Source organism: Podarcis pityusensis (assembly GCF_964106645.2).
Source record: "Podarcis pityusensis genome assembly, chromosome: 4".
Classification (NCBI taxonomy): Eukaryota; Metazoa; Chordata; class Lepidosauria; order Squamata; family Lacertidae; genus Podarcis; species Podarcis pityusensis.
The window spans coordinates 13,279,290-13,305,218 of NC_138027.1; the positions used below are offsets into that span (position 1 = coordinate 13,279,290).

General features: G+C 46.2%; 1 protein-coding gene across 7 annotated transcripts in view; it reads right to left on the minus strand.

The window, feature by feature from the left end:
* SYTL2 (synaptotagmin like 2) overlaps nt 1-25,929 on the minus strand; it is a 73,608-nt gene that overhangs the window by 40,051 nt on the left and 7,628 nt on the right. For all 7 annotated transcript variants that reach the window (XM_081001748.1, XM_081001736.1, XM_081001745.1 and 4 more), the window contains exon 2: nt 6,307-6,696. In XM_081001748.1, the coding sequence (XP_080857874.1) occupies nt 6,307-6,407 (101 nt within the window). In that variant the 5' untranslated portion in view covers nt 6,408-6,696. The remainder of the gene's footprint in view (nt 1-6,306; nt 6,697-25,929) is intronic.

The window sequence follows — 25,929 nt, forward strand, 5'->3', positions numbered from 1 at the left end:
CTCCCTAGACTGTTTGGAGCAAGAGAAGGGTTCTAAACATGCACAATTGTTAAAGACTGTTTAAGAACTGGCGCTCGGGTTTGATTCTTTCCTCTTCCCTCCCCATCCCTTTTTCCTTGTGTGTCGTGGTGTCTTTTTTTTTAAAGATAGTAACCCTAATGGCAGGGACTATCACGTTTTAACTTATTGTATGAAAGCTACCCTGGGAACCTTTCTGGCTAAAGCGCAGGGTACAAAAGCTCCAAATAAATACATGAAATCAAAGTAAGCATGCTCTTACGACTCCACATTGTTTTGCAATTCAGTGCCCATCACAAGGGCAGAACGGGTGGGAGTTAGCAAGGGATTCAAAGCCCTGGTGCGTGTCAGAGGCAGATCCAATGAGCCACAGAACTGAGATCTCCTGACTCGCATGCTGCATCACCGCTAGACCACAGGAATTCTCCATCACTAATTATTGTGCCTAGGAAAATAAGCTTTCAGTCTGGCAGCTCTTATCTGCAAACCACCTGACACAGCCCCTCAGTTCCTTGCGTATCATAACACAGAGCTTACTTGTAGTTCTGCCTTCCAATATATAATGGAAGACTACTCTGGCTAAGTAACACAAGAAATAAATAGAACAGAATCGTAGAGTTGGAAGGGACTCCATGGGTCATTCACCCCATCTACCCTGCTGCAATGCAGGAATCTCAACACTCCATCCCCCATCCAGTGTGAAACCACAACAGATGCTGCTTAGCTTTGCAAAAGTACTGGTTGGACTCGATGGCCCTTGTGGTCTCTTCCAACTCTATGATTCTATTATGTCAGGAGTGCTCTGATGGTGTTTCCTGCTTGGCAGGGGGTTGGACTCGATGGCCCTTGTGGTCTCTTCCAACTCTATGATTCTATGATTCTACTCAGGATATAGCACACTTCTCTCAGGGCAATGGACCTGACAGTGGCTAGGCTGCCTTAGCGAGAGAGGTGATTTAATTGCACATTGCGTTTTCAGGACACAACCCCAAGGCAACAAAATGCCAGAGGAACCACGAAGGATAAAGTTGCTGTTTTAAAAATCAAAATCTGTTTTAAGAGCCCAACAGGCCTGCTGGGTCAGCCCAAAGGGCTCAACTAGTCTGGCACCCTGTTCTCACAGTGGACAACCAGATGCCCATTGTGGGAAGCTCACAGGCAATATCAACTCTCCAACTGTTTCCCCCCATCATCTGGTATTCAGAGGCAGGCTGGTCCCCTGGGAATGGAGGTTCTGCTATCTCGGAAGACCTCCACCTGGAGAACCCTGATGGATTCAGGTCAAGGGCTCAACTAGTCCAGCATCCCAGTGGGAAACCAGGTGCCCGTTATGGGACGCTCACAAGCAGGGCCTGAGTGCAACAACACTCTGCCCATTTGTGATTCCCAGCAATTGGGATTCAGAGGGGCACCAGTTCCGACAGCAGTGGTTCGGAACATAGCCTTGTTCTCCGTGAATTCAGGAGAACTTGCTGGCTTGCTCCTCCTTTGTGCAGAGCATAATTGATGGCCACCAAGGCAGTGGTGGCCACCAAGTTGGACATATGGAACTCACTTCTGCAGGAGGCGGCACTGACTTTGAAAGAGGACTGGGCAAATTCATGGCGGATATAGCTATTCACAGCTACTACCCACAATGGCTACGCTCTGCCCTCCACAGCTGGAGGCAGCAACGTTTCTGAATACCGGCTGCTGGGAACCACGGGAGCCGAGAGATGCTCTTGTGGAAGGAATATATTGACATTAAGGTTTTGTTTCGTTTTTCAGAGGGAAGGGGAAAGAGGGCGAGTGCCAGATTTCGAAATCAGTCTTAAGCAGTCTTGCAAAATTTCAAGAGGTCTTGCTAAACCTAGATTATAAGTAGTAGTATTAATTTATGAATCACCTTTCACGGGAGTCACAAGGCAATTTACAAACACAGCATGAAACCAAACACAAAAGGACTTTCAGTTCGCAATGCAGGGGACCTTCTGAATTTTTGCAAAGCAGAACGTTTCCCGTTCCTTTCTTTCCCCACTGATTATAGCTTTAATTTGAGCTCCAGAGTCAGCATGAGTCAGAGGATGGGAGAACGAAACAGGGTAAGAGACATCCTGTCCTTCCATAGACAGCGTGTGTTGGTTCACTTTGTGTTTTGCAGCAGGGGACAACTGCCTATTCCTGCCCTAGACACAACTGCATGGAAGCATGGACACAGGAGGAGGCCTGTACCACAATGCGGGGACACATTTTGCATTTGGAGGTGAAGCACCAGCCACCTCGGAATTCTCCTTCCATGATCAAACAAACAAAGTGAAAAGCAGGACTATCTTTTTCCAAGGGCTTATATGTCAAGAGAGGAAAGCTGGAAGACTAGAATGCAACCACAACATTTCTTCCTTGTAGACTACATGGTGCCAGCGGCCACGACGGTCAAAGTAGCAAGGCGCCAGATTATTTTTATCGTTTGCTTCTCTGTGTTAAGGGTTACTACGCTGCAATTACTTGTCTGACAACCACAAGACGGTGAGGGTTCCAAGGCCTGGAAGAAGGATCCACACATCTTTCCATGTTTCATCATCCAAAAAAACTCAGACTGATGCACAGCAGGAACCTTCCTCTAACTTACCTTAGAAAGGCTTATGATAATATTTTGCAGAAGCTAAAGTGCTGTTAGATGTGTGGTGCTGTGACTGATAACACAGAAAGGGCCCCCGCCCCATAAACTAAAATACTGGCATCTGCTGTATGCAAGCTGTCCGGAGATCACATTGCTTATGGTGGGAGACAGACAATAGTCTTCCAACAGACCTAAAGGCATTATGGAACCAGGATGGCTGCAGATGGAATCTACACCCACCCATGTTCATAGGCTTTATAGCCTTTCTCCAGATGCAACAGTGGGACAAGACAAATGTGTATGTAGTTGAAGAAATGACACTGTCTCCAGGGATGCTTGCTCTATGTAGGGCGATTCTGACTCTGCAGAATGCAAGGCTACAATTGCCGGCATGCTCTTGTGATGAATATGCTAGCATTGGCCCCACACGATAACTGTTGGACAGGGTAGCCAACACGGTTGTTCTCCGTGATGTTCTGGAGTACAATTCCCATCATCCCTTAACATTGGCCATAAGCCAAGCATGGCCAAACTTGGCCCTCCAGCTGTTTTGGGACTACAACTCCCATCATCCCTAGCTAACAGGACCGGTGGTCAGGGATGATGGGAACTGTAGTCCCAAAACAGCTGGAGGGCCAAGTTTGGCCATGCCTGGCATAAGCAGTGTTAGAAATTCAGATATATAAGCTAGGCACCAAACAGCTCCTTAAACCAAGGTTGTTGTTGTTGTTGTTGTTTAGTCGTGTCTGACTCTTCATGACCCCATGGACCAGAGCACGCCAGGCACTTCTGTCTTCCACTGCCTCCCGCACTTTGGTCAAACTCATGCTGGTAGCTTCGAAGACACTATCCAACCATCTCGTCCTCTGTCGTCCCCTTCTCCTTGCGCCCTCCATCTTTCCCAACATCAGGGTCTTTTCCAGGGAGTCTTCTCTTCTCATGAGGTGGCCAAAGTACTGGAGCCTCAGCTTCATGATCTGTCCTTCCAGTGAGCACTCAGGGTTGATTTCCTTAAGAATGGAGAGGTTTGATCTTCTTGCAGTCCATGGGACTCTCAAGAGTCTCCTACAGCACCAGAATTCAAAAGCATCAATTCTTCGGCGATCAGCCTTCTTTATGGTCCAGCTCTCACTTCCATACATCACTACTGGGAAAACCATAGCTTTTACTATACGGAACTTTGTTGGCAAGGTGATGTCTTTACTTTTTAAGATGCTGTCTAGGTTTGTCATTGCTTTTCTCCCAAGAAGCAGGCGTCTCTTAATTTCGTGGCTGCTGTCACCATCTGCAGTGATCATGGAGGCCAAGAAAGTAAAATCTCTCTCTGCCTCCATTTCTTCCCCTTCTGTTTGCCAGGAGGTGATGGGACCAGTGGCCATGATCTTCGTTTTTTTGATGTTGAGCTTCAGACCATATTTTGCGCTCTCCTCTTTCAACCTCATTAAAAAGTTCTTTAATTCCTCCTCACTTTCTGCCATCACGGTTGTGTCATCTGCATATCTGAGGTTGTTGATATTTCTTCCAGCAATCTTAATTCCGGCTAGGGATGCAGTCGCCAAAACGGAATGCCTAGTTGCCATTTTGGGGGCAAAACAGCTCTAAAGTCTTGGTTTTCTCAAATGATGGACTGACAGTGATTGATTCTCAGTTAATCAATCTGGCCAGTTCAGACGACAACCTTCAGCTGGGTTAAGAGCTTTGAGAACTTAAAAGAAGAAAAGTCACTTGATCCAGGGACAGTCCACATATAGATTGGCCTATTCTGACCTCTTATTCTGAATGCTGACTCCTTCTGCTCAGGCTTCACAGAAAAAGCAATTTGGTCCCATAATTTTATTCTGATTGTGCAGATAAAATATAACTGATACAATTCTACAGGATGGGGTGAGAAAACAGTCCAGATCCAATAATTCCCAGATGGTGGAAATGTCAAGGAATCATCCTGTCGCCCAGGCATCTTCACTTTGTCACAAGTGGTCAAAGGCCAGGTGCAAAATGTGCCTGGCTCATCTAGCCCAGCACTCTGTCCTCACAACGACCCACCTATGGAAAGCCTGTAAGCAGAACAGGAGCACAACAGCACTCACACTGCTTGTGATTCCCGAAAACTGGTGTTTAGAGGCACACGGTCACCAACAGTGGAGGTAGCACATAGCCACCATGCCTAGTAGCTACCCAGGCTGGGGTTGATGGATGTTGTACTCCAAAACACCTTGAAGCACCCCGTCATTAGAAAAACTCTTCACTAGGTTAAATCTGTAATGATACACTGGGCGAGGGATTTGGGGCATAATAAACCACAGAGCCTAGGGCTTGCCGATCGGAAGGTCAGCGGATCGAATCTCCGTGACAGGGTGAGCTCTCATTGTTCGGTCACTGCTCCTGCCCACCTAGCAGTTCGAAAGCACATCAAAGTGCAAGTAGATAAATAGGTACCACTCTGGCGGGAAGGTAAACGGTGTTTCTGTGCGCTGCTCTGGTTCGCCAGAAGCGGCTTAGTCATGCTGGCCACATGACCCGGAAGCTGTCTGCAGGCAAACACCGGCTCCCTCGGCCTATAGAGCAAGATGAGCGCCACAACCCCCGAGTCGTCTGCGACTGGATCTAACGGTCAGGAGTACCTTTACCTTTACCCAACTCTCATATTGGGAAAGGTTATGGAAAACTGCTTTGAAATTCTTGACATGTTGCACACTGAAAGAAAATTATATGAGAATGATGTATCGGTGGTATTTGACTCCTAGTAAGTTAGCAAAAATGTATAAGACAAGTACGAATACCTGCTGTAAATGTAAAGAAAAAGAAGGCACCTTTTATCATATGTGGTGGACGTGAAAGGTAATAAAAGCATTCTGGGAAATGATACATAATGAATTGAAAAAAATGTTTAAAATAACTTTTATTTTTTTAAAAAAGAAACCAGAAGTTTTTCTTTTAGGAATTGTAGGTACCGATATTCCAAAGGAGCAGAGAAGGCTTTTAATGTATGTGACGACAGCCGCATGGATGTAACTAGCCCAGAGATGGAAAGAGGACAAAGTCCCTACCAGAGAAGAATGGCAAACTAAGTTGCTGGACTTTTGACAAAATGGCAAAACTTACCAGAAAGCTCAGGAACCAAGAAGACCAAAACTTTAATAAAAATGGGGGAAATGTATAACTTACCTGGGAGACCAACGTAAGCACATGAAAACATTAGCAGGATTGCAATAACACTTGTAGCGCAGCAAATATTAGGGATAAAATGGAGTGTAATAATAATAATAATAATAATAATAATAATAATAATTTATTATTTGTACCCCGCCCATCTGGCTGGGTTTCCCCAGCCACTCTGGGTGGCTTCCAACAAAGATTAAAAATACATTAAAATACATAAAATATGGCTTACTGAATAATATGCAGTTGAAAAGGTTGACAGTAGGACCCATGGAGGGTAAGGCGGGAAGTCCTAGGATTCGGAGGAATCTCCAAATATGGGTATGTATTTTGCATTGTTATAATTTTATACTTGAAAACCAAATAAAGATTATTTCAAAAAGGAAAGAAAGAAAGAAAAACTCTTCACTAGTGGCAATAAGCCAGAGCAAATCCAGAAGGGAGTGAAGACTTAGCAGGTTGCTCTCTTACACACTCATTCACTCTCACTGAACTACTTGTCCGAGTATGAAGGAATTCCTGGCTCTTACCTGACCCTCTCCTCCTCAGCTCTCTTCAGGTCTGAATCCCGCTGAAGCACCTTGAGGATCGCCTCCTGCTCTTCATCCGTAAGGAAGCTCAAGTCGATCATCTTGCTATTTTTGTATCGTTTTGGTTACAACACAGAGAGATGAAACCTAGCAGCCTTCACCAAGAGCGTGTGCGGCCGTGCACCGAAGCGAGCGGCAGTTCTTAAAAAGTTCCCGAATTCTGTTTTCTTGTTAGAACTAGGAGATGCGCTTCTCCCACCGTGACTCTGTGGTTAAGGCGCTGCATTCCTGGATTGCTCACATCACATGTACGTTACAGGGGAGCCTTGCTTCATGCTTCAGCAGCTCATGGGATTAACTGCATGCTCCGGAGTCCAATGTGAGCATCACCTACGGAGAAGAAGCAAGAGGGAAGTATTAAGCTCCAGCCCTCTTGGCCAAGGGAGCAAAGCTTTGGGACAGCAGGGATAGAGAATTATTTATTAACTAAGGGCTTATCCACACTTACTGTACTTTTCCTGCGCTCTTTCGAGGCACAGTCTGTTATTTAAAGGTCGGTGTACAAGCACCCACCCACCCTTTTTTGGGGGTTCCAGAGCTTTCCCCTCGAAAACCCACTCTTTAAAGCTCAATTGGAACAAACGTCAATTTGTGGGAAACCTAAAGTGACGTTTGCTCCAATTCAGCTTTAAAGAGCAGGTTTTCGAGAGGAAAGCTCAGGCCAAAAAAACCCCGCAACAACAACACTCAGAAACAGAGCAGGGACAAAAGAGTGGGACAAAAGGTAAGTACAGTGGTACCTTGGGTTACATACGCTTCAGGTTACAGACCCAGAAATAGTATCTCCAGTTAAGAACTTTGCTTCAGGATGAGAACAGAAATTGTGCTCCGGCAGCATGGCAGCAGCGGGAGGCCCCATTAGCTAAAGTGGTGCTTCAGGTTAAGAACAGTTTCAGGTTAAGAACGGACCTCCGGAACGAATTAAGTACTTAACCCGAGGTACCACTGTATAGAGCATCTTAAAAAGCAGAGATATCACCTTGCCAACAAAGGCCCACATAGTTAAAGCTATGGTTTTCCCAGTAGTGACGTATGGAAGTGAGAGCTGGACCATAAAGAAGGCTGATCGCCGAAGAATGGATGCTTTTGAGTTATGGTGCTGGAGGAGACTCTTGAGAGTCCCATGGACTGCAAGAAGATCAAACCTATCCATTCTTAAGGAAATCAGCCCTGAGTGCTCACTGGAAGGACAGATCCTGAAGCTGAGGCTCCAATACTTTGGCCACCTCATGAGAAGAGAAGACTCCCTGGAAAAGACCCTGATGTTGGGAAACATGGAGGGCACAAGGAGAAGGGGACGACAGAGGACGAGATGGCTGGATAGTGTACCAGCATGAGTTTGATCAAAGTGCGGGAGGCAGTGGAAGACAGGAGTGTCTGGCGTGCTCTGGTCCATGGGGTCACGAAGAGTCGGATACGACTAAATGACTAAACAACAACAACCACTGTATAGATAAGCCCTTAGCACTTAGTCACAAGTGTCTATAGCATGCCAGTAATAATTTGCAGTTTTATGATGCCAAAGCCGATTTGCAAACTGATTAATTCGACCTTCATGGGGAGTGAGGAGATCTTTAGATACTATGCAATGCATGAAAAGCGGTAACTAACCATAATTGAATATGAACAGTATCCTCCAGCCAATCAGTTGTTTCCAAGGAGAAAAAAACAGTACAGGGTAAGCACTACAGATTGATGCAGCCTCCATAAAAAATGCTTCTAAGAAGCTGCTACAGCCAACACCCTCAAGGGGGGAAATTCCAGCAGCTAATGACTGACTCTGAAGCAACATAAACAGGCTGGAAGCCAACCCTGTCCTTCCAGGCTGCCCAAGACACAAGACTCACAAGACAACCAACTCTAGCTAAGAGGAAAACAAGAACATTAACACACCATCCTGCAGGCTAGACTGATAAGCTGCTTTTAAAAAACTTCACTTGATGAAAGTTCACACAGGGTACCAATTCCTGAATAGCAGTTACAGTGGTACCTCGGGTTACAGACGCTTCAGGTTACAGACACTTCAGGTTACAGACTCCGCTAACCCAGAAATAGTACCTGGGGATAAGAACTTTGCTTCAGCAGAATGAGAACAGAAATCGTGCGGTGGTGACGCGACGGCAGCGGGAAGCCCCATTAGCTAAAGTGGTACCTCAGGTTAAGAATAGTTTCAGGTTAAGAACGGACCTCCAGAACGAATTAAGTTCTTAACCCGAGGTACCACTGTACTATACATGAACAAGGGAGGGCTGTAACAAACTGTTGCAGTGTGAAACTGCTACTGTTCAGGGTTCCAGATATTCCAACCCATCCCACCTCACTCTCCATCCCATCCCAAGTCAGCCTTCTCAGTTGTCATGGGGCTGTTTGGGCCTGATACATTTTTTCCCCTTCTCCAATTAATTTTTTGTTTTACTTCTTAAAACTCTGGAATTTCCCCCAATTTTTGTTTCTCTGCCTGTACTTGTTTTATAACAACGTGTTAATGTTTTTATGCTGCATTTTTGCGTAATGCATAGAGATATTTTTAACTAGTAAGTAGCTTAGGAATGCTTTGAAATAGAGTTTGCCAATATAGAGATCACTATTTAAATGATTTGCTGTTCTTTCAGACCACCTTTCGTTGCAAAGAATGCCAGGTTAGTGTACAAGATATATAAAAACAAAGCACCATTAGGTAAGTTTAAATCGTATAAATATGTTTCCAGATATTATTGGGCTACGTCTCCCATCATCCCTGGCCACTGGTTTTTGCTGGCTTGGTGAAGATGGGAGTTCAACATCTGTGGACCATGGGTTCTCCATCTCTGGTGAGATGGGCTCTGATGCAGACGCATGTTGAACATGCTCATCTCAACACAGAACTGCCTCCCATGTAATAATTATTTTAACACAAAGGGGTCTGAACACCGAAAAAGCGCTGAACGCTATTCTAGCAATCCTGAACAACCCTGAAAAGGTAGGCCATGACTATTACGCCCATTTCACAGATGTTTGAGAGAGACAATGGCTTGCCAAGGTTCAGCCACAAGTTCATGGAAAGCCTGAGATTTTTGCCAGGGGCTTGCCAGCTCACACTCTCAACATATCCAAATGCACACCATGGTAAGCATGCCAAGTAAGAGTTAATAAGATAGTACTTCTGCTTCGCTGTTTTTCTACGGGGGTTTCCTCTGGGAATGGTGCAAATGGTACTGAAGGCTTTTTAAACAGACTTGCTTATTAAACAACAACAGGAAGGTGATACTGAAAAGGCTGGATCAGAGATGGGAAGCTAAGGCTATTCTAGGCTTCATCAACAGAAGTCTAGTGTCCAGATCAAGGGAAGTCATAGTACCACTCTATTCTGCCTTGGTCAGACCACACCTGGAATACTGTGTCCAGTTCTGGGCAAAACAATTTAAGAAGGATGTTGACAAGCTGGAACGTGTGCTGAGGAGGGCGACCAAAGATGATCAAGGGTCTGGAAACCAAGCTTTAGGAGGAGCTGGGTATGTTTAGCCTGGAAAAGAGGAGACTAAGAGGAGATATGATAGCCATCTTCAATTATCTCAGAGGCTGTCACATGGAAGAGGGAACACGTTTGTTTTCTCCTGCTCTGGAGAACAGGACTTGAACCAATGCTTTCAAGTTACAAGAATGGAGATTCTGACTAAACATACAGAAAAAAACTTTCTGACAGTTAAGAGCTGTTGGACAGTGTAACGGTCTCCCTCGGGAGGTTGTGGGCTCTCCTTTGTTGGAGGTTTTTAAGCAGAGGTTGGATGGCCATCTGTCATGGAGGCTTTTGCTGAGGCTTTTGGGTAGATATCCCTGGCTCGTGCCTGCAATCAAATCTGCTTCTATTCGCAGAGCAGCAGCACAAGCATAATCAAGCCCACTTCTGCTGGCACAAACTTGTCATGGGCCTCATTTTCCCCACTGAAGAATGAACCAATTTATCACATTTCCACTCTTGTGGCTTGAGTTCAAGCTAATATCGCAGCAAGTAGAAGCAGGTAGCCAGTAGCCAGATTGATTCTTTTCTCCCTCACCGATTGTTGAAACGAGCTGGAAAGGCTCCAAAAGCAACAAGCAGAGAAGCCCACCACCACCAGTAGCCTGGAACAGTCTGGCTCAACTTTTCCTGCTGAGTTTGCATCTGGGGCAGCCAGACTTGGAAGGGAGATTGAGACCAGACAAGAGAGCCACAAGCAACAACTAAAACATGGCTTTTCCCATCCTTAACAGATAGTCAGTTAAAAGGAAAGGGGGAATACTAAGCCTTAAATCATTGATTGAAGACTTCTGGACCAAAAAGGCACTTTTTGTTACAGTCCTATTAGCATTTTCTGCTCTTCTGGAAATGCTATCACACAGCAATGGGTTAAAACTTTAAACCAAAGTACAGCCACAACCTCAGATAACTCCAAGGGATTATGACTATGACTTGTGAGCAAGTCAGAAGGCCAGTCCCGGGTCCAGAGGCATTCATAAGCATTTCACATTTAACTTCCACGGTTGGTAACGAAACTTGACATTAGCATTCCACGGGTGTCCTAGAGCACAAGTAATCCACACTAGAAACCACATTTTAAAATCCACGTTGCAAGGGGTTTAATCAGACGTCTGGGTTTGTGCAATTAAGTGTGAGCTAGCAAGAAGGAATGATGGAAAGGAAAAGACAAGGGGAGTGCCAAAAACAGCTTTCCCACAAACTATTATAGGGATTTTGCCCCAGTGGCCACAACCTCTCTCTCTGCTCCCTTTGAATTTTCTCCAGAACATAAACATAATATTTCTTTATATTGAATCTCTCATACTTTGCTAGAAAGGTTATAAAGACTACCAATCAACCCTCCCTCTCTTATCTCCATTAAATCCCATCACTGATCTTTCGCTATCAGAACTCCCACTGTTGTTTTTACCTGCCAGATTTTCTACTTAAGCCTTCTGAGTAGGTAACCTTCTATCACATGCAAGGTGCTAAACAGAAGTCATTCCAGTAATTACCGTTTTAACTTTTACGCAGAAGCAGAGCAGCAGTTCATTCCTGGCTTTCACTGCACCGCACATTAAAGGACTTAGGCCTAATCTTCTTAAGAATTTCTCACTGCAAGGAAAGTTCTTTGTGTGCTCTCCTCTGCCACAAAATGTTGGGCAGCCTAAGAGACTGAAGGGTCTCGCATAGAGCAAGCAAGTGGCTGCAGAGACCGGTAACTCGTAACTGCTGCCTCCTGCGGTGTTTTTGCTGCGGTAGCAGCACTGAAGGGACCTCTCTGGGGAGCAAGCCTGGGCAGTGTGTATGGAGGTTCCCGGCTGCCCAGACAACAAGACTGTTATGTAGTGTAGTTTCACCCTGGGCCAACAGGGGGATACTGTATATAGTTTTCACTCAGGTCTGTAGATAGTTTTCACTCAGGTCCGCGGCAGTTATTTTAGGCGGGAACTCTGGGCTGTTGTGGTTACAATGTTGACAGCCGGCTGCCTATAAATACAGGCCGGCTGAGCTGTTCGCAGTCAGTTCTATTCCAGCTTACCATAATAAAGAGCTACTTGAAGAAATCGCTGTGCCGGCTGCTATGTCAACCCACGACTTAACACTGGCGACGAGGGTGGGATAGATGGACATCAGAGCACAGCCAGATGCGGCCAGCCTCTGAACTGAGCTGAATCACTGAGCTGAATCACAGAGCGAAATCACTGAGCGAAATCACTGGGCAGAACCAATTCAGAGCTGACTGTTCTGGCTAGAGCACTGTGTTCCATCCATCGCCCTTCACGCCGGCATCGGAATCATGGCTTCACTTGTGCCTCTACCGCCGTTTGCGCCAGCCTCTGAATCATGGGACTCCTACCTTGCTCGGTTCGACTGCTACCTCCAAGCCAACGAGCTGACAGCAGTATCAAAGGATCGGAAGCGGGGCCTATTCCTCAGCCTCTGTGGGCCTGAGGTGTTTGAGACGGCCCGAGCGTTGGTTGCGCCTGAAGCAGTCCAGGCAACACCATGGGACACGATCCAAGAGAAGCTCCGCAACCACTACGCACCAAAGCCGTCCAAGATTGCTGCCCGCCATGCGTTCTACCACCGGAACCAGGCAGAGGGGGAGTCAATCAACAACTACACCACCGCCCTGCGACAGGCTGCAATGCACTGTGAGTTCCGAGACTTAGACGATGCCCTGATGGATCGAATCGTCTGCGGGGTCCGGGACATCCATCTGCAACGGCGCCTCCTAGCCAAGCCAGACCTCACGCTACAGAAAGCCATTGAGGAGGCTGTGGCCTCAGAAGCTGCTGAACGCTCCGCCCAGGAGATCCGCAAGTCCAGCAGCCCGCGTCTTGCTAGGGCGCCAGTTCCGGTGCATCATGAAGAGGCCAGCAGTGAGGAGGCATCCTCCAGTGAAGACGAGGATGTGCACCAGACAAAGCGGGAGCGCAGGAAGTTCCAACAGAAGTCCAAGGGCCAACCGGAATGTGCTGGCTGCGGAGGCAACCATTCCCGTGCCAAGTGTCGATTCAGAGACGCCATCTGTAGGAAGTGTTCCAGAAGGGGCCACATCGCTAAGGTCTGCCGATCGGCTCCGTCTGACACCCCCCCTTCATCGACTCGCAAGTCCAAGTCTTCACTCCAGTCTGCCAAGGAAAGTTGTTTCGCTCTCACCAACTGCCGCTGCCCGTCTGGAACCACGATTGGCCAAACCGACTCGCCTACGCGACGCAAGCTGAACGTCACGGTGCTCATTGAAGGAGCTCCATGTGACATGGAGATCGACACTGGGTCTGCCCTGTCCATCGTGTCATGGAGCACCATCAAAAGACTGGTACCCAGAGTGTCCAAAAGGCAACTCGACTCTCACCGCGTACACCTGAGAGACTACCAGGGAAACGACATTCCCGTGGTAGGCGTTGGCCGGTTCCGGATCGCCTTCAAGGATTTTTCGGGCCTGCTCCGGTTGGTGGTGGTCGAAGGTCAGTGGCCAAGCCTCCTAGGGCTAGACTGGTTTGATGCCCTCGGCCTGGAAGTCACCGGCATCAACTGCATCTCTAACGCAGAGACTGAGGGTCTGGTCAAAGACTTTGCCGAGGTTTTTGACGGCACCTTGGGCCAATATACAGGTACGCCCATCTCCTTTAGCCCTGATCCACAAGTCACCCCCATCAAGCTAAAGCCACGCCGGGTTCCCTTTGCTCTCAAGGCTAAGGTGGATGAACAACTGGACAAACTGATCGCCCAAGGAGTTTTGGAGCCGGTTGACCACGCAAAGTGGGAAACCCCCATCGTCACGCCTGTCAAGCCAGATGGGTCGGTGAGAATCTGCGCTGACTACAAGTGCACGATCAACAAGGCACTTCAGCAGCACGCTTATCCGGTTCCTGTTGTCCAACACCTGCTGCATTCCCTGGGTGAGGGTAAGGTCTTCGCTAAGCTGGACCTTGCCCAAGCCTATCAACAACTGCCAGTCGATGATGCCACTGCTGAAGCCCAGACGATCGTCACCCACCGGGGGGCATTCCGTTGCCGCCGGTTGCAGTTCGGGGTGAGTGTGGCTCCTGGCATCTTCCAAAGCCTTATGGAGCGTCTCCTGCAAGGGCTTCCGGGCGTGGTACCATATTTTGATGACGTCTTGGTGTCTGCAGACTCACACCAGCAGCTGTTCGAGCGCCTCCGTGCTGTGCTGACCAGGTTCCAGGAGGCCGGGCTCAAGGTAAAGAGGGAGAAGTGCCAGATCGCCGTTCCACAGGTAGAGTTCCTGGGCTATCTTATCGATGCCTCCGGTCTTCATCCAACCACATCCAAGATCCGCGCTATCCAGCAGGCCCCCACCCCAAAGAACAAAACGGAGTTGCAGGCATTCCTGGGGCTGCTGAACTTTTATAACATGTTCCTGCCCCACAAAGCCACAGTGGCTGAGCCTCTTCACCGACTCCTTAGCACTAAGACGCCTTGGGCCTGGGGTCATCGGGAGACGGCGGCCTTCAACGCGGTCAAGGCTCTCCTTTCTTCAGACAGTGTGCTGGTACAGTACAGTGAATCCAGGCCGCTGGTCCTTGCCTGCGACGCCTCACCTTTTGGCATCGGTGCTGTCCTTAGTCACCGTTTTCCAGATGGAAGAGAAGCACCGCTCGCCTACTTTTCCAGGACACTATCTCCGACGGAACGGAATTACAGCCAGCTCGACAAGGAGGCATTGGCACTTGTGGCTGGAGTGAAGAGGTTCCATGAATACCTCTATGGCAGGACTTTTGACCTCATCACTGACCACAAGCCACTCCTGGGCCTCCTCGCCGGTGATCGTCCAACTCCACCGGTCCTCTCACCACGCATGCTGCGATGGACTGTTTTCCTGGCTGCCTACCACTACCGGCTCATCCATCGCCCGGGGAAATCGATGGGCCATGCCGACGCCCTCAGCCGTTGCCCTCTTCCAGCATTTGTGGAAGACCCGGCTCCAGCTTCATCGCTCCTTCTGATTGAGGATCTTCCGGCAGCGCCTGTATCGGCTGCCACTGTGGCCTCCGCATCTGCCCAGGATCGCACCATCAGCCGGGTGCTCAACTGGGTGTGGAGGGGGTGGCCACAAGGGCCTTTTGCATCGGAGTTCCAGCCCTTCGCAACCAGACAACATGAACTCTCAGCTCATCGCGGCTGCCTGCTGTGGGGAGACCGCGTCGTGATTCCCCAGGGACTCCGTCAGCGCGTCCTGGAGGCTCTGCACGTTGGCCACCCGGGAATTGTCAAAATGAAGGCGTTGGCTCGGTGTTACGTCTGGTGGCCTAATATGGACGATGCCATCACTGCCTGGGTGTCCGCCTGTCAAGCGTGCCAGGAGTCGAGGCCTGCACCACCGGCAGCTAAGGGACACACCTGGGAGACGCCAAAGACACCCTGGTCGAGGGTGCACATCGATCTGGCTGGCCCCTTTCACGGCCGGACCTTTATGGTAGTGGTGGACGCCTATTCCAAATGGCTGGAGGTCGCCCTGATGCCCTCCACCACTACCGAAGCTGTCATCCGGGTGCTGCGAGGCCTGTTTGCAACGCATGGGTGTCCTGATGTTCTTGTCTCTGACAACGGACCGCAGTTCACGTCAGGCACGTTTGAGCGGTATCTTTTGGGACTGGGCATCCGTCATGCCCTAACGGCACCCTTTCATCCATCCAGCAACGGGCAAGCGGAAAGAATGGTGCGCTCGACAAAAGAGGCACTGGCGCGCCTGGACCGGGGAGACTGGCATGAGCGGGTCGCCGAATACTTGTTCGTGCAACACATCACCCCTCATGCGGCCACAGGGAGGAGTCCTGCTGAACTGCTTATGGGCCGCCGCCTCAGGTCACCGCTCGACCGGCTACACCCAGACTTTGCCGTGGCTGAACCCCCAGGCTGTGCCAACGCACCACGGTCATTTGTCCCAGGAGACCAGGTCTTTGCCCGGAACTATGTGGGGGACATCCCTTGGGTGCCAGCCACAGTAGTGGGAGTCACTGGACCTCGCTCGTACCAGGTGGCACTCGAAGACGGACGCTTGTGGCGACGGCACATAGACCAGCTTAGGCGCAGGGTTGGGGACTTGGACACTACCGAGGTGCCCCCAACTGCGCTTGCGGCTCCAGAAGAGACACGTACAGATGGCGAGGCCCCACCTACACCTCCCTCGCAAACTGCCAGCGTGGAGCCGAACCAAGCCGTTTCAGAACAGGCTCAGACCACTCCACTTGCGGAGGCTCCACCCACAGCAGCGGATCCAGGGGAGTTGGTTCCAACGCCACCTAGGGTCGCACCACAGCCTCAGCGAGAACTGTGTGGCCCTCCGGACTTGGCTACCAGTCCCCGGCCGTCTGGCAGAGTTTCCAAGCGCCCAACTTATTTAAAGGACTATGTTGTTGGACAGGTATCACTGTTGGTCTAAGTATGGGAAATGTAACCGATATGCTTTTGTGCTTAATTGAACCATTACGCGTAGTGCTGTATATAAGGAAACCATTACGATTGTAACTAACGCCTTATCTCGGTGGGGAGGGGTGTTATGTAGTGTAGTTTCACCCTGGGCCAACAGGGGGATACTGTATATAGTTTTCACTCAGGTCTGTAGATAGTTTTCACTCAGGTCCGCGGCAGTTATTTTAGGCGGGAACTCTGGGCTGTTGTGGTTACAATGTTGACAGCCGGCTGCCTATAAATACAGGCCGGCTGAGCTGTTCGCAGTCAGTTCTATTCCAGCTTACCATAATAAAGAGCTACTCTCATACTTTGCTAGAAAGGTTATAAAGACTACCAATCAACCCTCCCTCTCTTATCTCCATTAAATCCCATCACTGATCTTTCGCTATCAGAACTCCCACTGTTGTTTTTACCTGCCAGATTTTCTACTTAAGCCTTCTGAGTAGGTAACCTTCTATCACATGCAAGGTGCTAAACAGAAGTCATTCCAGTAATTACCGTTTTAACTTTTACGCAGAAGCAGAGCAGCAGTTCATTCCTGGCTTTCACTGCACCGCACATTAAAGGACTTAGGCCTAATCTTCTTAAGAATTTCTCACTGCAAGGAAAGTTCTTTGTGTGCTCTCCTCTGCCACAAAATGTTGGGCAGCCTAAGAGACTGAAGGGTCTCGCATAGAGCAAGCAAGTGGCTGCCAAATCGGGATGTTGAAATACCACTTGTTGGCATCCAGCTATCTCAAAAGATAATGGAGTGTGCCTCTGTGGGTGAACTCAAACTACTGGAGAATCACAGCACCTGCTGTGGCTGCAGAGACCGGTAACTCGTAACTGCTGCCTCCTGCGGTGTTTTTGCTGCGGTAGCAGCACTGAAGGGACCTCTCTGGGGAGCAAGCCTGGGCAGTGTGTATGGAGGTTCCCGGCTGCCCAGACAACAAGACCCTCACTAATGTTGTCCAAAGGAAAGGAAAGCAATACATTTGGCACCAGCTCAGCTACAGGAGTTGCTGGAAGGAGGCATACAAGATGCCAACCAACCATCTTAGGGACTCCACTCTGGATTTGTGTAGGGTTTAGTCTTTAGCCTCTTCTTCTCCTGAAGATGTCTGGGTAAGCCGAAACATTACTCTAGAGAGGATCACAGAGCGACAGAGAACATGTTTTGTTGTACTCAGAAGATTCCATGTTCACTCTCTGGCATCTTCAGTTAACAGGATCTCAGGTAGAATGGAGACAAGGAAACTATACAGATGAAACCTGAGGAACGCAGAGACATCTTCACGCTTTTGAGGGTAAAGCCCTGGGCTTCCAACCTGACTACAGAGGTACCTCGGGTAACATACGCTTCAGGTTACAGACTCCGCTAACCCAGAAACAGTACTTCGGGTTAAGAACTTTGCTTCAGGATGAGAACAGAAATCATGTGGCAGCGGCGCGGCAATAGTGGGAGGCCCCATTAGCTAAAGTGGTGCTTCAGGTTAAGAACAGTTTCAGGTTAAGAACGGACCTCCGGAACAAATTAAGTACATAACCAGAGGTACCACTGTATTTATGAAGCATTCCTTGTAACCACAATAAGCTACTTTTCAACTAGCCATTCAAAATCTAGACGATTTCATTTGTAAACCACTTTGCAATCTTTACAGGTGAAACAGAGAAACAAGATAACACATTATTAATCTATCTTTTTTAACTGTATTTCTTATCCTCCCTTCACACCAGGTCACCAACTTCATATTTTGGAAAATAGTTTGTCTCTCAATAGATCATTACCAAACTTAGCACAAGGGTTCCTGAGGTGGGAAGCAGTGATCTCTGTCAATGTTCGGATGCTGAACACCATTATGATTCAAGATGGCAGTTCAAAGTATCATTTCGGCGTGACTTGGCCTGTTTTTTGGGGGGCATAGGTTTGGTTGCCTCTTGAAAGATTGTCACCAAACTTGACATGCATGGTTCTGACATGGGGGTGGCAGACTTTGGATGCTAGCTACCATTTTGAATCAAGACAGTGGACTGAAATGTCAGCAATGTAGGCCTCCAAACCAACAATCGCTTCCTCCTTCCTCTCACCTCTACAGGAAGTTACCTCCTCAAGTACTTCCTTTTGACCTGGGAACTAACTATATACACAGGGAAGAAACCTGGTTTATGCAGAACCAAGATTCAATATCCAAAACCCAAAAGAGAGATGTAACAATACTGTGCACATTAAAGCTCTGCTCCTTCCGAATGGAACACATTTTTTTTTCTTTTCCTTACAACTACAGTGGTGCCTCGCAAGACGAAATTAATCCGTTCCGCGAGTCTCTTCGTCTAGCGGTTTTCTCGTCTTGCGAAGCAACCCTATTAGCAGCTTAGCGGATTAGTGCTATTAGCGGTTTAGCGGCTTAGCAGCTATTAAAGGCTTAGCGGCTAAAAGGCTATTAGCAGCTTAGCGGCTTAGAAAAAGGGGGGGGGGCGAAAAAAAATCGCAACACTCGCAAGACGTTTTCGTCTTGCGAAGCAAGCCCATAGGGAAATTCGTCTTGCGAAGCAGCTCAAAAACGGAAAACCCTTTCGTCTAGCGGGTTTTCCGTCTTGCGAGGCATTCGTCTTGCGGGGCATCACTGTAAAAGTTTGCAAACCTTTTTCCACACCTTGATTAAAACTGGATTTTGAAGTCTTTTTTGAAAGCTAGACTGTTAACTAAGCCAGGGCGGGACCTTCTTCAGCCTCTTATGGGCCAAGCCAGAACACACAATTGCGGGCTGGAACCAACTAATCTGCATCATTTAGCTGCACATAATTAAGGCCTTAAATGCAAGTTTCATGAACACAGAGGATGTCAAATTATAGCTGGTGAGCGTGTTCAGCTTGCTCTGCAGTATTTTTTCCTCAGAAATTGTTAGGCATTAAGAACTGCACCAGACCTTGAAAAACAGCCTTTAAAATTATGGAGTTGGAAAATAATAATAATTCAGTCTTAACACACACACACACGTTTCCAACTTTTACCATGTTGACATTACATTATTCAAAATTACACACACACATGAGCACAGACATTCATGAAGCCCAGAATGCTTTTATTTTAAATGAAAGTCAATATGTGCAACAGTCAGTCTGCACTAAAACACTTTGGAGGCTACTGCATTTAGTTCACAAGACTGAATATCACCCCACCCTTTGAGCATTGTAATAAATGTGAAGGCTGACTATGCATCTAGACATAAGATCATTCTTTGCAACCTCCTGCAAAGGCTGCTGTTAAATGCAATTAAACAACAACAACTAATAATAAAGGCATGATCCGAAACTTCTTCCCAAGTCCTCAATCAACACTAGACAGATGCAACTGTTGACTCCTGTTATTATTTACTAGCATTATTCAGATGACCAGTGAAACACAATTGCTAATCTCTATTATTACTACTACAGCTATATCCTACCTCTTCTCCAAGACATTGTTCTCCTCAGTTAATTTAAAATAATAATAATAATAATAATATAATAATAACAAGAAGATTGGAAAAAATTTAAAGTATACTTCAAAAATATTGTAATATTAAAGACTGTTAGAAAGATGTTGGAAAAAGAAAATTAGGTAGTTTTGGTAGATATGATATAAAGGATTAAGCAAAAATGAGTTGATGAAATTGATGAAAGAGAGGATGTTAAATTATAATACTTTAAATTAAACTACGTAAATGAAAATAAGGTTGGAAGGATTTGCTGAAAAAACGATCTGAACTAGAATACAAAATTGGGAGGTGAGAGGAGGTCAAGGAAATAAGTAAAGGAAAAAAGTTATGTAAAGATTTAATCTGTTCTTGTTCTATTTCAATTGAATGTATTTTTATACCTTTTTCTTTCTTTCTTTCTTTCTTTCTTTTTTTCTTTCTCTCTCTGTTATTGTTATATTCTTTTTTGTATTTTGTATTGTTCTTTTTTCTTTTTGTAACTTCAAACTTTGAATAAATATTATTATTAAATAATAATAATAATAATAATAATAATAATAATAATAATAATAGATTTCTACCATTTGTAGAATGATAGCACAACATGGACCAACACTATCCTCCTGTGTTTTTGTAAGAAACTATTTTTCCTATTTTGCGCATGGTTAAGTGGTCTAGAGGCTTTGGAAGGGATGATGCAAGCATTTTCATTATTCTTAGTGAATAATAATAGGAAATAAAGAGAAGACTATTGAAATTGTAAGAACAATTACTAGACAGCAACAAGACCCATTGGCAGGATTGAGCTGTAAGAGTCTGGGAGGGAGTTCCAAAGGGTATATGCCCCCACACAAAACGCCCAACAGAACAAAACACACTTCCTGATAAGATGGGATCTGCAAGGCACCCTCTCCTGCAGAGCTAAGTGATCTATTAGATATGTAAAGGGTGAGACAGTCTATATTGTTGGCTGTAAGACTCTGGGGAGCAAGCAAGTTGCTTGCGCTTATATGAAATTTGGTTGACGTTGCCATGTGAGAAACACAGTGTGGGAATTACAAAACGCCAGTGTACCTTTATAGATTCGTCGATCGTGATACTTATCTTCCAGAAAGTGAAAGACCTATCATCACGTCTCTAAATTTCCTGCTTCTTTATCAGCGTAACTCAGAAGCTCTGTTTTGAACATGAGCCGGAACTGGCCGTCAACTTCAAAGATATGGGTTGTTGTTTTTTAATGCCATGGCACAACTTTGCCTTCCTCGAACCTTTGGCAAGGGATGTGTTGCGAGACCTGAGCCCAGCAACAAGGACGATGACTGGGATCTCCTTTGGAAGAATTGCCTTTGTTTACCTTTCCGGATTCCAGCCTCCATGCATTTATCATTCAAAGAAAATATACTAGTAGCAACAGATTAAATGATATGATCTTCTGCCAAACTTTACGGTTCTTACAGCTCAATCCTGCCAGTGCGTCTGACTGTCCAGCAGCTATTCTTACAATTTCAGCAGTCTCCTCGTTGTTTTCTGCACCTTGATCAGATTTTTAAGGGAGATTAGCCCAGCTCATTCACCAAACAAGCTCTTAGTAAAATTTACTGAAGCTACATTGCACGCAACAGCACACACATTTGCCCAGGTTGCAATCCTATATCCACTTACCTGGGAGTAAGCTCTATTGAAACTCAATGGCACTTTGTTCCACATGCATATATACCGTATTTTTCGCTCTATAACACGCACTCGACCATAACACGCATGTAGTTTTTAGAGAAGGAAAATCTGTAGGCATGCCACCCGTAGGCATTCCCTCCATAACACGCACAGACATTTCCCCTTACTTTTTAGGAGGAAAAAAGTGAGTGTTATGGTGCAAAAAATACGGTATATAGGCTTGTGCGGTTAAATCTCAGTTGCTGTAAACTGCAGGAGGGGGAGAGAGCTGTTGTGATCAGATCCTGCTGGGGGCTTCCCATAGGCATTGGTTGGCTATTGTGGCGACAGGAAGCTGGACTAGATGGGCTAACAGGCTCTTCTCAGGTTCTTATCTCTCACTTCTGAATTTTCAGTGAAGAGTTACAGATGGGACTACAACAGCTGGGAGAGCTGAGTTGGTAGAGCATGAGACTCTTAATCTCAGGGCCATGGTTTGGCTACATTGGGCAAAATATTCCTGCACTGCAGGGGGTTGGAATAGTGGTTCCTTTCAACTCTACAAATTATATGACTCTAAAAGTAACCTCAGGGTAGCACCTGGTGAAACTGTCCATTTACATCCCTGTTACGACGTGCAGAATTCAAAACAAGATCTCTCTCTTCCTCTTCTCGCCCCTTCCCTCCTGACTCCTTTTATTAGTTTCATTTTCTCACATTGCGTTTCCTCCCCAGGACAATTGCTGTTGTTGTTTAGTCGTGTCCGACTCTTCGTGACCCCATGGAACAGAGCATGCCAGGCACTCCTGTCTTCCACTGCCTCCCACAGTTGGGTCAAACTCCAACCATCTCGTCCTCTGTTGTCCCCTTCTCCTTGTGCCCTCCATCTTTCCCAACATCAGGGTCTTTTCCAGGGATTCTTCTCTTCTCATGAGGTGGCCAAAGTATTGGAGCCTCAGCTTCACGATCTGTCCTTCCAGTGAGCACTCAGGGCTGATTTCCTTCAGAATGGATCGGTTTGATCTTCTTGCAGTCCATGGGACTCTCACGAGTCTCCTCCAGCACCATAATTCAAAGGCATCAATTCTTCACCAATCAGCCTTCTTTATGGTCCTGCTCTGACTTCCACACATCCCTACTGGGAATACCATAGCTTTAACTATGCGGACCTTTGTTGGCAAGGTGACAAAGATGAGTCTAAAACAAGCAGGCGACTGCTTCCCCTTTTGGAGAAATTTCAAGCGTGCACCCCAGGCCAACCTCTTCCAGACTTATCTAAAACCAACCGACCCTGTATTTCTCATGCTTTTAAAACAGAAGCATTGTTTGCCATGGTCCAACAGTGATTGCCACGTTTTAGGCCTGCAACAAATTACCAGCCCATTTTATTCCCAAGATTTTATGTAGCTGGCAGGTAGGACTTCCCTTTATACGTTCTCATTGTGACAGGGGGGTGATCCCATCTGCCTTGAAGGATCCAGATTTGCGAATGGGAGGCTCTCTAAAACGCTTATTCTCACCCTCAGACTTGAGGCCAAGGAAACACCTATTTATAATTATGATTTACTACAAAAGCCATTAGAAACAGCCAACAGCAAAACATTTAAGGGATGCAAAAGCTTTCAATATTTCAGGATGGTGCCAGCTGTGAAAGGGACAGAACTAAGGGCTTATCCACACTTACCTTTCCTCTGCTCTTTTAGTTAGAGTGTGGTGCTGATAACCCCAAGGTTGCAGGTTTGATTCGCCGTATGGGACAGCAGCATATTCCTGCATTGCAGGGGGTTGGACTAGATGATCCTCAGGGTCCCCTCCAACTCTATGATGAGGTCTGCACTTTAAAACTCTATGTCTAAGTGTGGGTTGTTGTTGGGGGGGGGAGTTTGCCCCAGAGCTTTCAGCACGAAAACCCACTCTTTAGTGCTCAATCGGAACAAACATCAATCCACAGAAAAATCTAATCTAAATTTTCAATCCAAATTGAGAAAAACCATGCTTAGAAATGGAGGTTTAAAGTGAGGACCTGTGCCTGGAAAGAGCTGGAGAAAGATAAGCGTGGAAAAGCCCTCAGTCTTGCCTTTTGCATGTACTAAGAAGTGACTTCCTGGCAGGTATACAAACGGAAATAATCCACCTTAGCTGAAGGTGCTGAGCAGGAATCAGTTAACATTCAAGCACTCAATAATTCCACCTGGTAGCATTCTTTCGCTTGCGACAACCTACAGTCTTGCGACAACCTGCAGTCTCCGCATACCAGCTGAGGACATAACTATATTATAGACCAATCTGTCCTCATACATGCTGACACTTGTTAAAAAAAAAAAAGGCTAAAGGAAACCAAAAGCAGTTGTCAGTCAATTCTTGCTTTCCTCCGTCAGCCTATAATTATGGCCTATGCCTCTGTTAACATGACCAAAGTTCCACCTTTAACAGATTGCTCAAATGCACCCCATAATGCACCTTTGCTGCTGAGAGGTAATATTATGTGTGTAATAATACAGCAAGTCTATCCACAACTCCTCCTCCTACAGCCTTGCATGATGCAGCCAGCTGCCCCCCACAATTTAGGAGGGGCTCTATGACTCTCCAGAGGAAGATTTTCCAGGGTTTGTAGAAAAAAGATGGGGAACCAAGCTCCTTCAACCGTTCCTCACAAGGCTTGGTTTCCAGACCCTTGATCTTCTTGGTTGCCCTTCTCTGCTCACGTTCCAGCTTGTCAACATCCTTCTTAAGTTGTGGTGCCCAGAACTGGACACAGTATTCCATGGGTGGTCTGACCAAAGTAGAATAGAGTGGTACCATTAACAGCTTACTGTGGCAACAATGACAAAAACCACGTGTTTCCACCATTTAGGTCACTGGAGGATAACATAATGAGCTTCAACACCGAGTTCTGCATTAAGACTGTGAAAGCAGAACAACAAAAGGGGTCACGTTCTTGTTCTCTCAGCTTACTTCTTCCTCTTACCACCTTCAGTTCAGATCAAGTTACAGCTTAGAATGAAAATTTTAAAAAACAAAACACCTGAGAAAAGGTACACAGCATACTTTCAAGAGAAATCAGAATCCCACATAGCAAGTTACCATGCCTGGGCGAAGGTGGGTGACTCCCTGCTATAGGAATGAAGAACGGAATGAATTAGCCACTAAACTGCAGCAACAGCCAATTCCACGAGACACTCTCAAAAACAAGCGAACTGGAAACAGCCAGTTCACTGGGATGAAGGGCAGGACAGGGAATCATGCAAACAGCATACAGTATATAGGGGGGAAATCCAAACTCCGTATCAGAGCGACACCTTTATTAGGCCAACCAAAACGTGTGCAAGAATTTCAGGGTCTGCAAAATGCTTCATCAGGCTAGAGAGGCAGTTCTAAAACTGTGATCCGTGGGCCATGAGCTTCATCCAGGTGTGGCTGTGGATTTGCAGTTGAAGACAGGAGCTGCCACATCCATTTCATTAAGTCAGTGTTTCCCAACCTTGGGCCTCCAGCTGTTTTTGAACTACAATTCCCATCATCCCTGACCACTGGTCTTGCTAGCTAGGGATGATGGGAGTTGTAGTCCAAAAACAGCTGGAGGCCCAAAGTTGGGAAACACTGCATTAAGTATTCACATTTTTAATTGTATTTTTATGGTTTTCCCAGTAGTGACGTATGGAAGTGAGAGCTGGACCATAAAGAAGGCTGATCGCTGAAGAATTTATGCTTTTGTGGTTTTTTTTTATAAAATATTTATTAGGATTTTACAATAAACATAGGTTTAAAAAATTAAGAAAATTAAACCGAAGATTACACATAAACAGAAAAAGAGAAAAGATAACAAGAATAATACAAAAAAAAAGGACCTAAAAGAGAAAAAGTAAAATACAAAATACAAAAAACAGATGGCTAAAAAAGAAAAAGGAAAAAAAAATTAAAAAAGAAAAAATCCATTTTTCAATATCTTTAGGCTCATTTACTTATTTCCTTGACCTCCTCACACCTCCCCTTTTTGTATTCCCGTTTACAAAATCCTTTCAGCAAATCCTTACCCTCTTTCATTTATCTTTACTCTATATCTTAACCTATTATAACTATATATTTTCATCCATATAACAATCTATATTTGCACATTCTTATTAACCTTATTACCAAAACCACTTATTTCCATTCCAACATCATTTTAACATTCATTAATTTTACAGTATTTCTGCAAGTAGTCTTTAAATTTCTTCCAATCTTCTTCCACCGACTCTTCTCCCTGGTCACGGATTCTGCCAGTCATTTCTGCCAATTCCATATAGTCCATCACCTGCATCTGCCACTCTTCCAGGGTGGGTAAATCTTGTGTCTTCCAATACTTTGCAATAAGTATTCTTGCTGCTGTTGTTGCATACATAAAGAAAGTTCTATCCTTCTTTGGCACCAATTGGCCGACTATGCCCAGGAGAAAGGCCATTGGTTTCTTCAAGAAAGTGTATTTAAATACCTTTTTTAATTCATTATAAATCATCTCCCAGAAAGCCTTAATCCTTGGGCACGTCCACCAAAGGTAAAAGAATATAC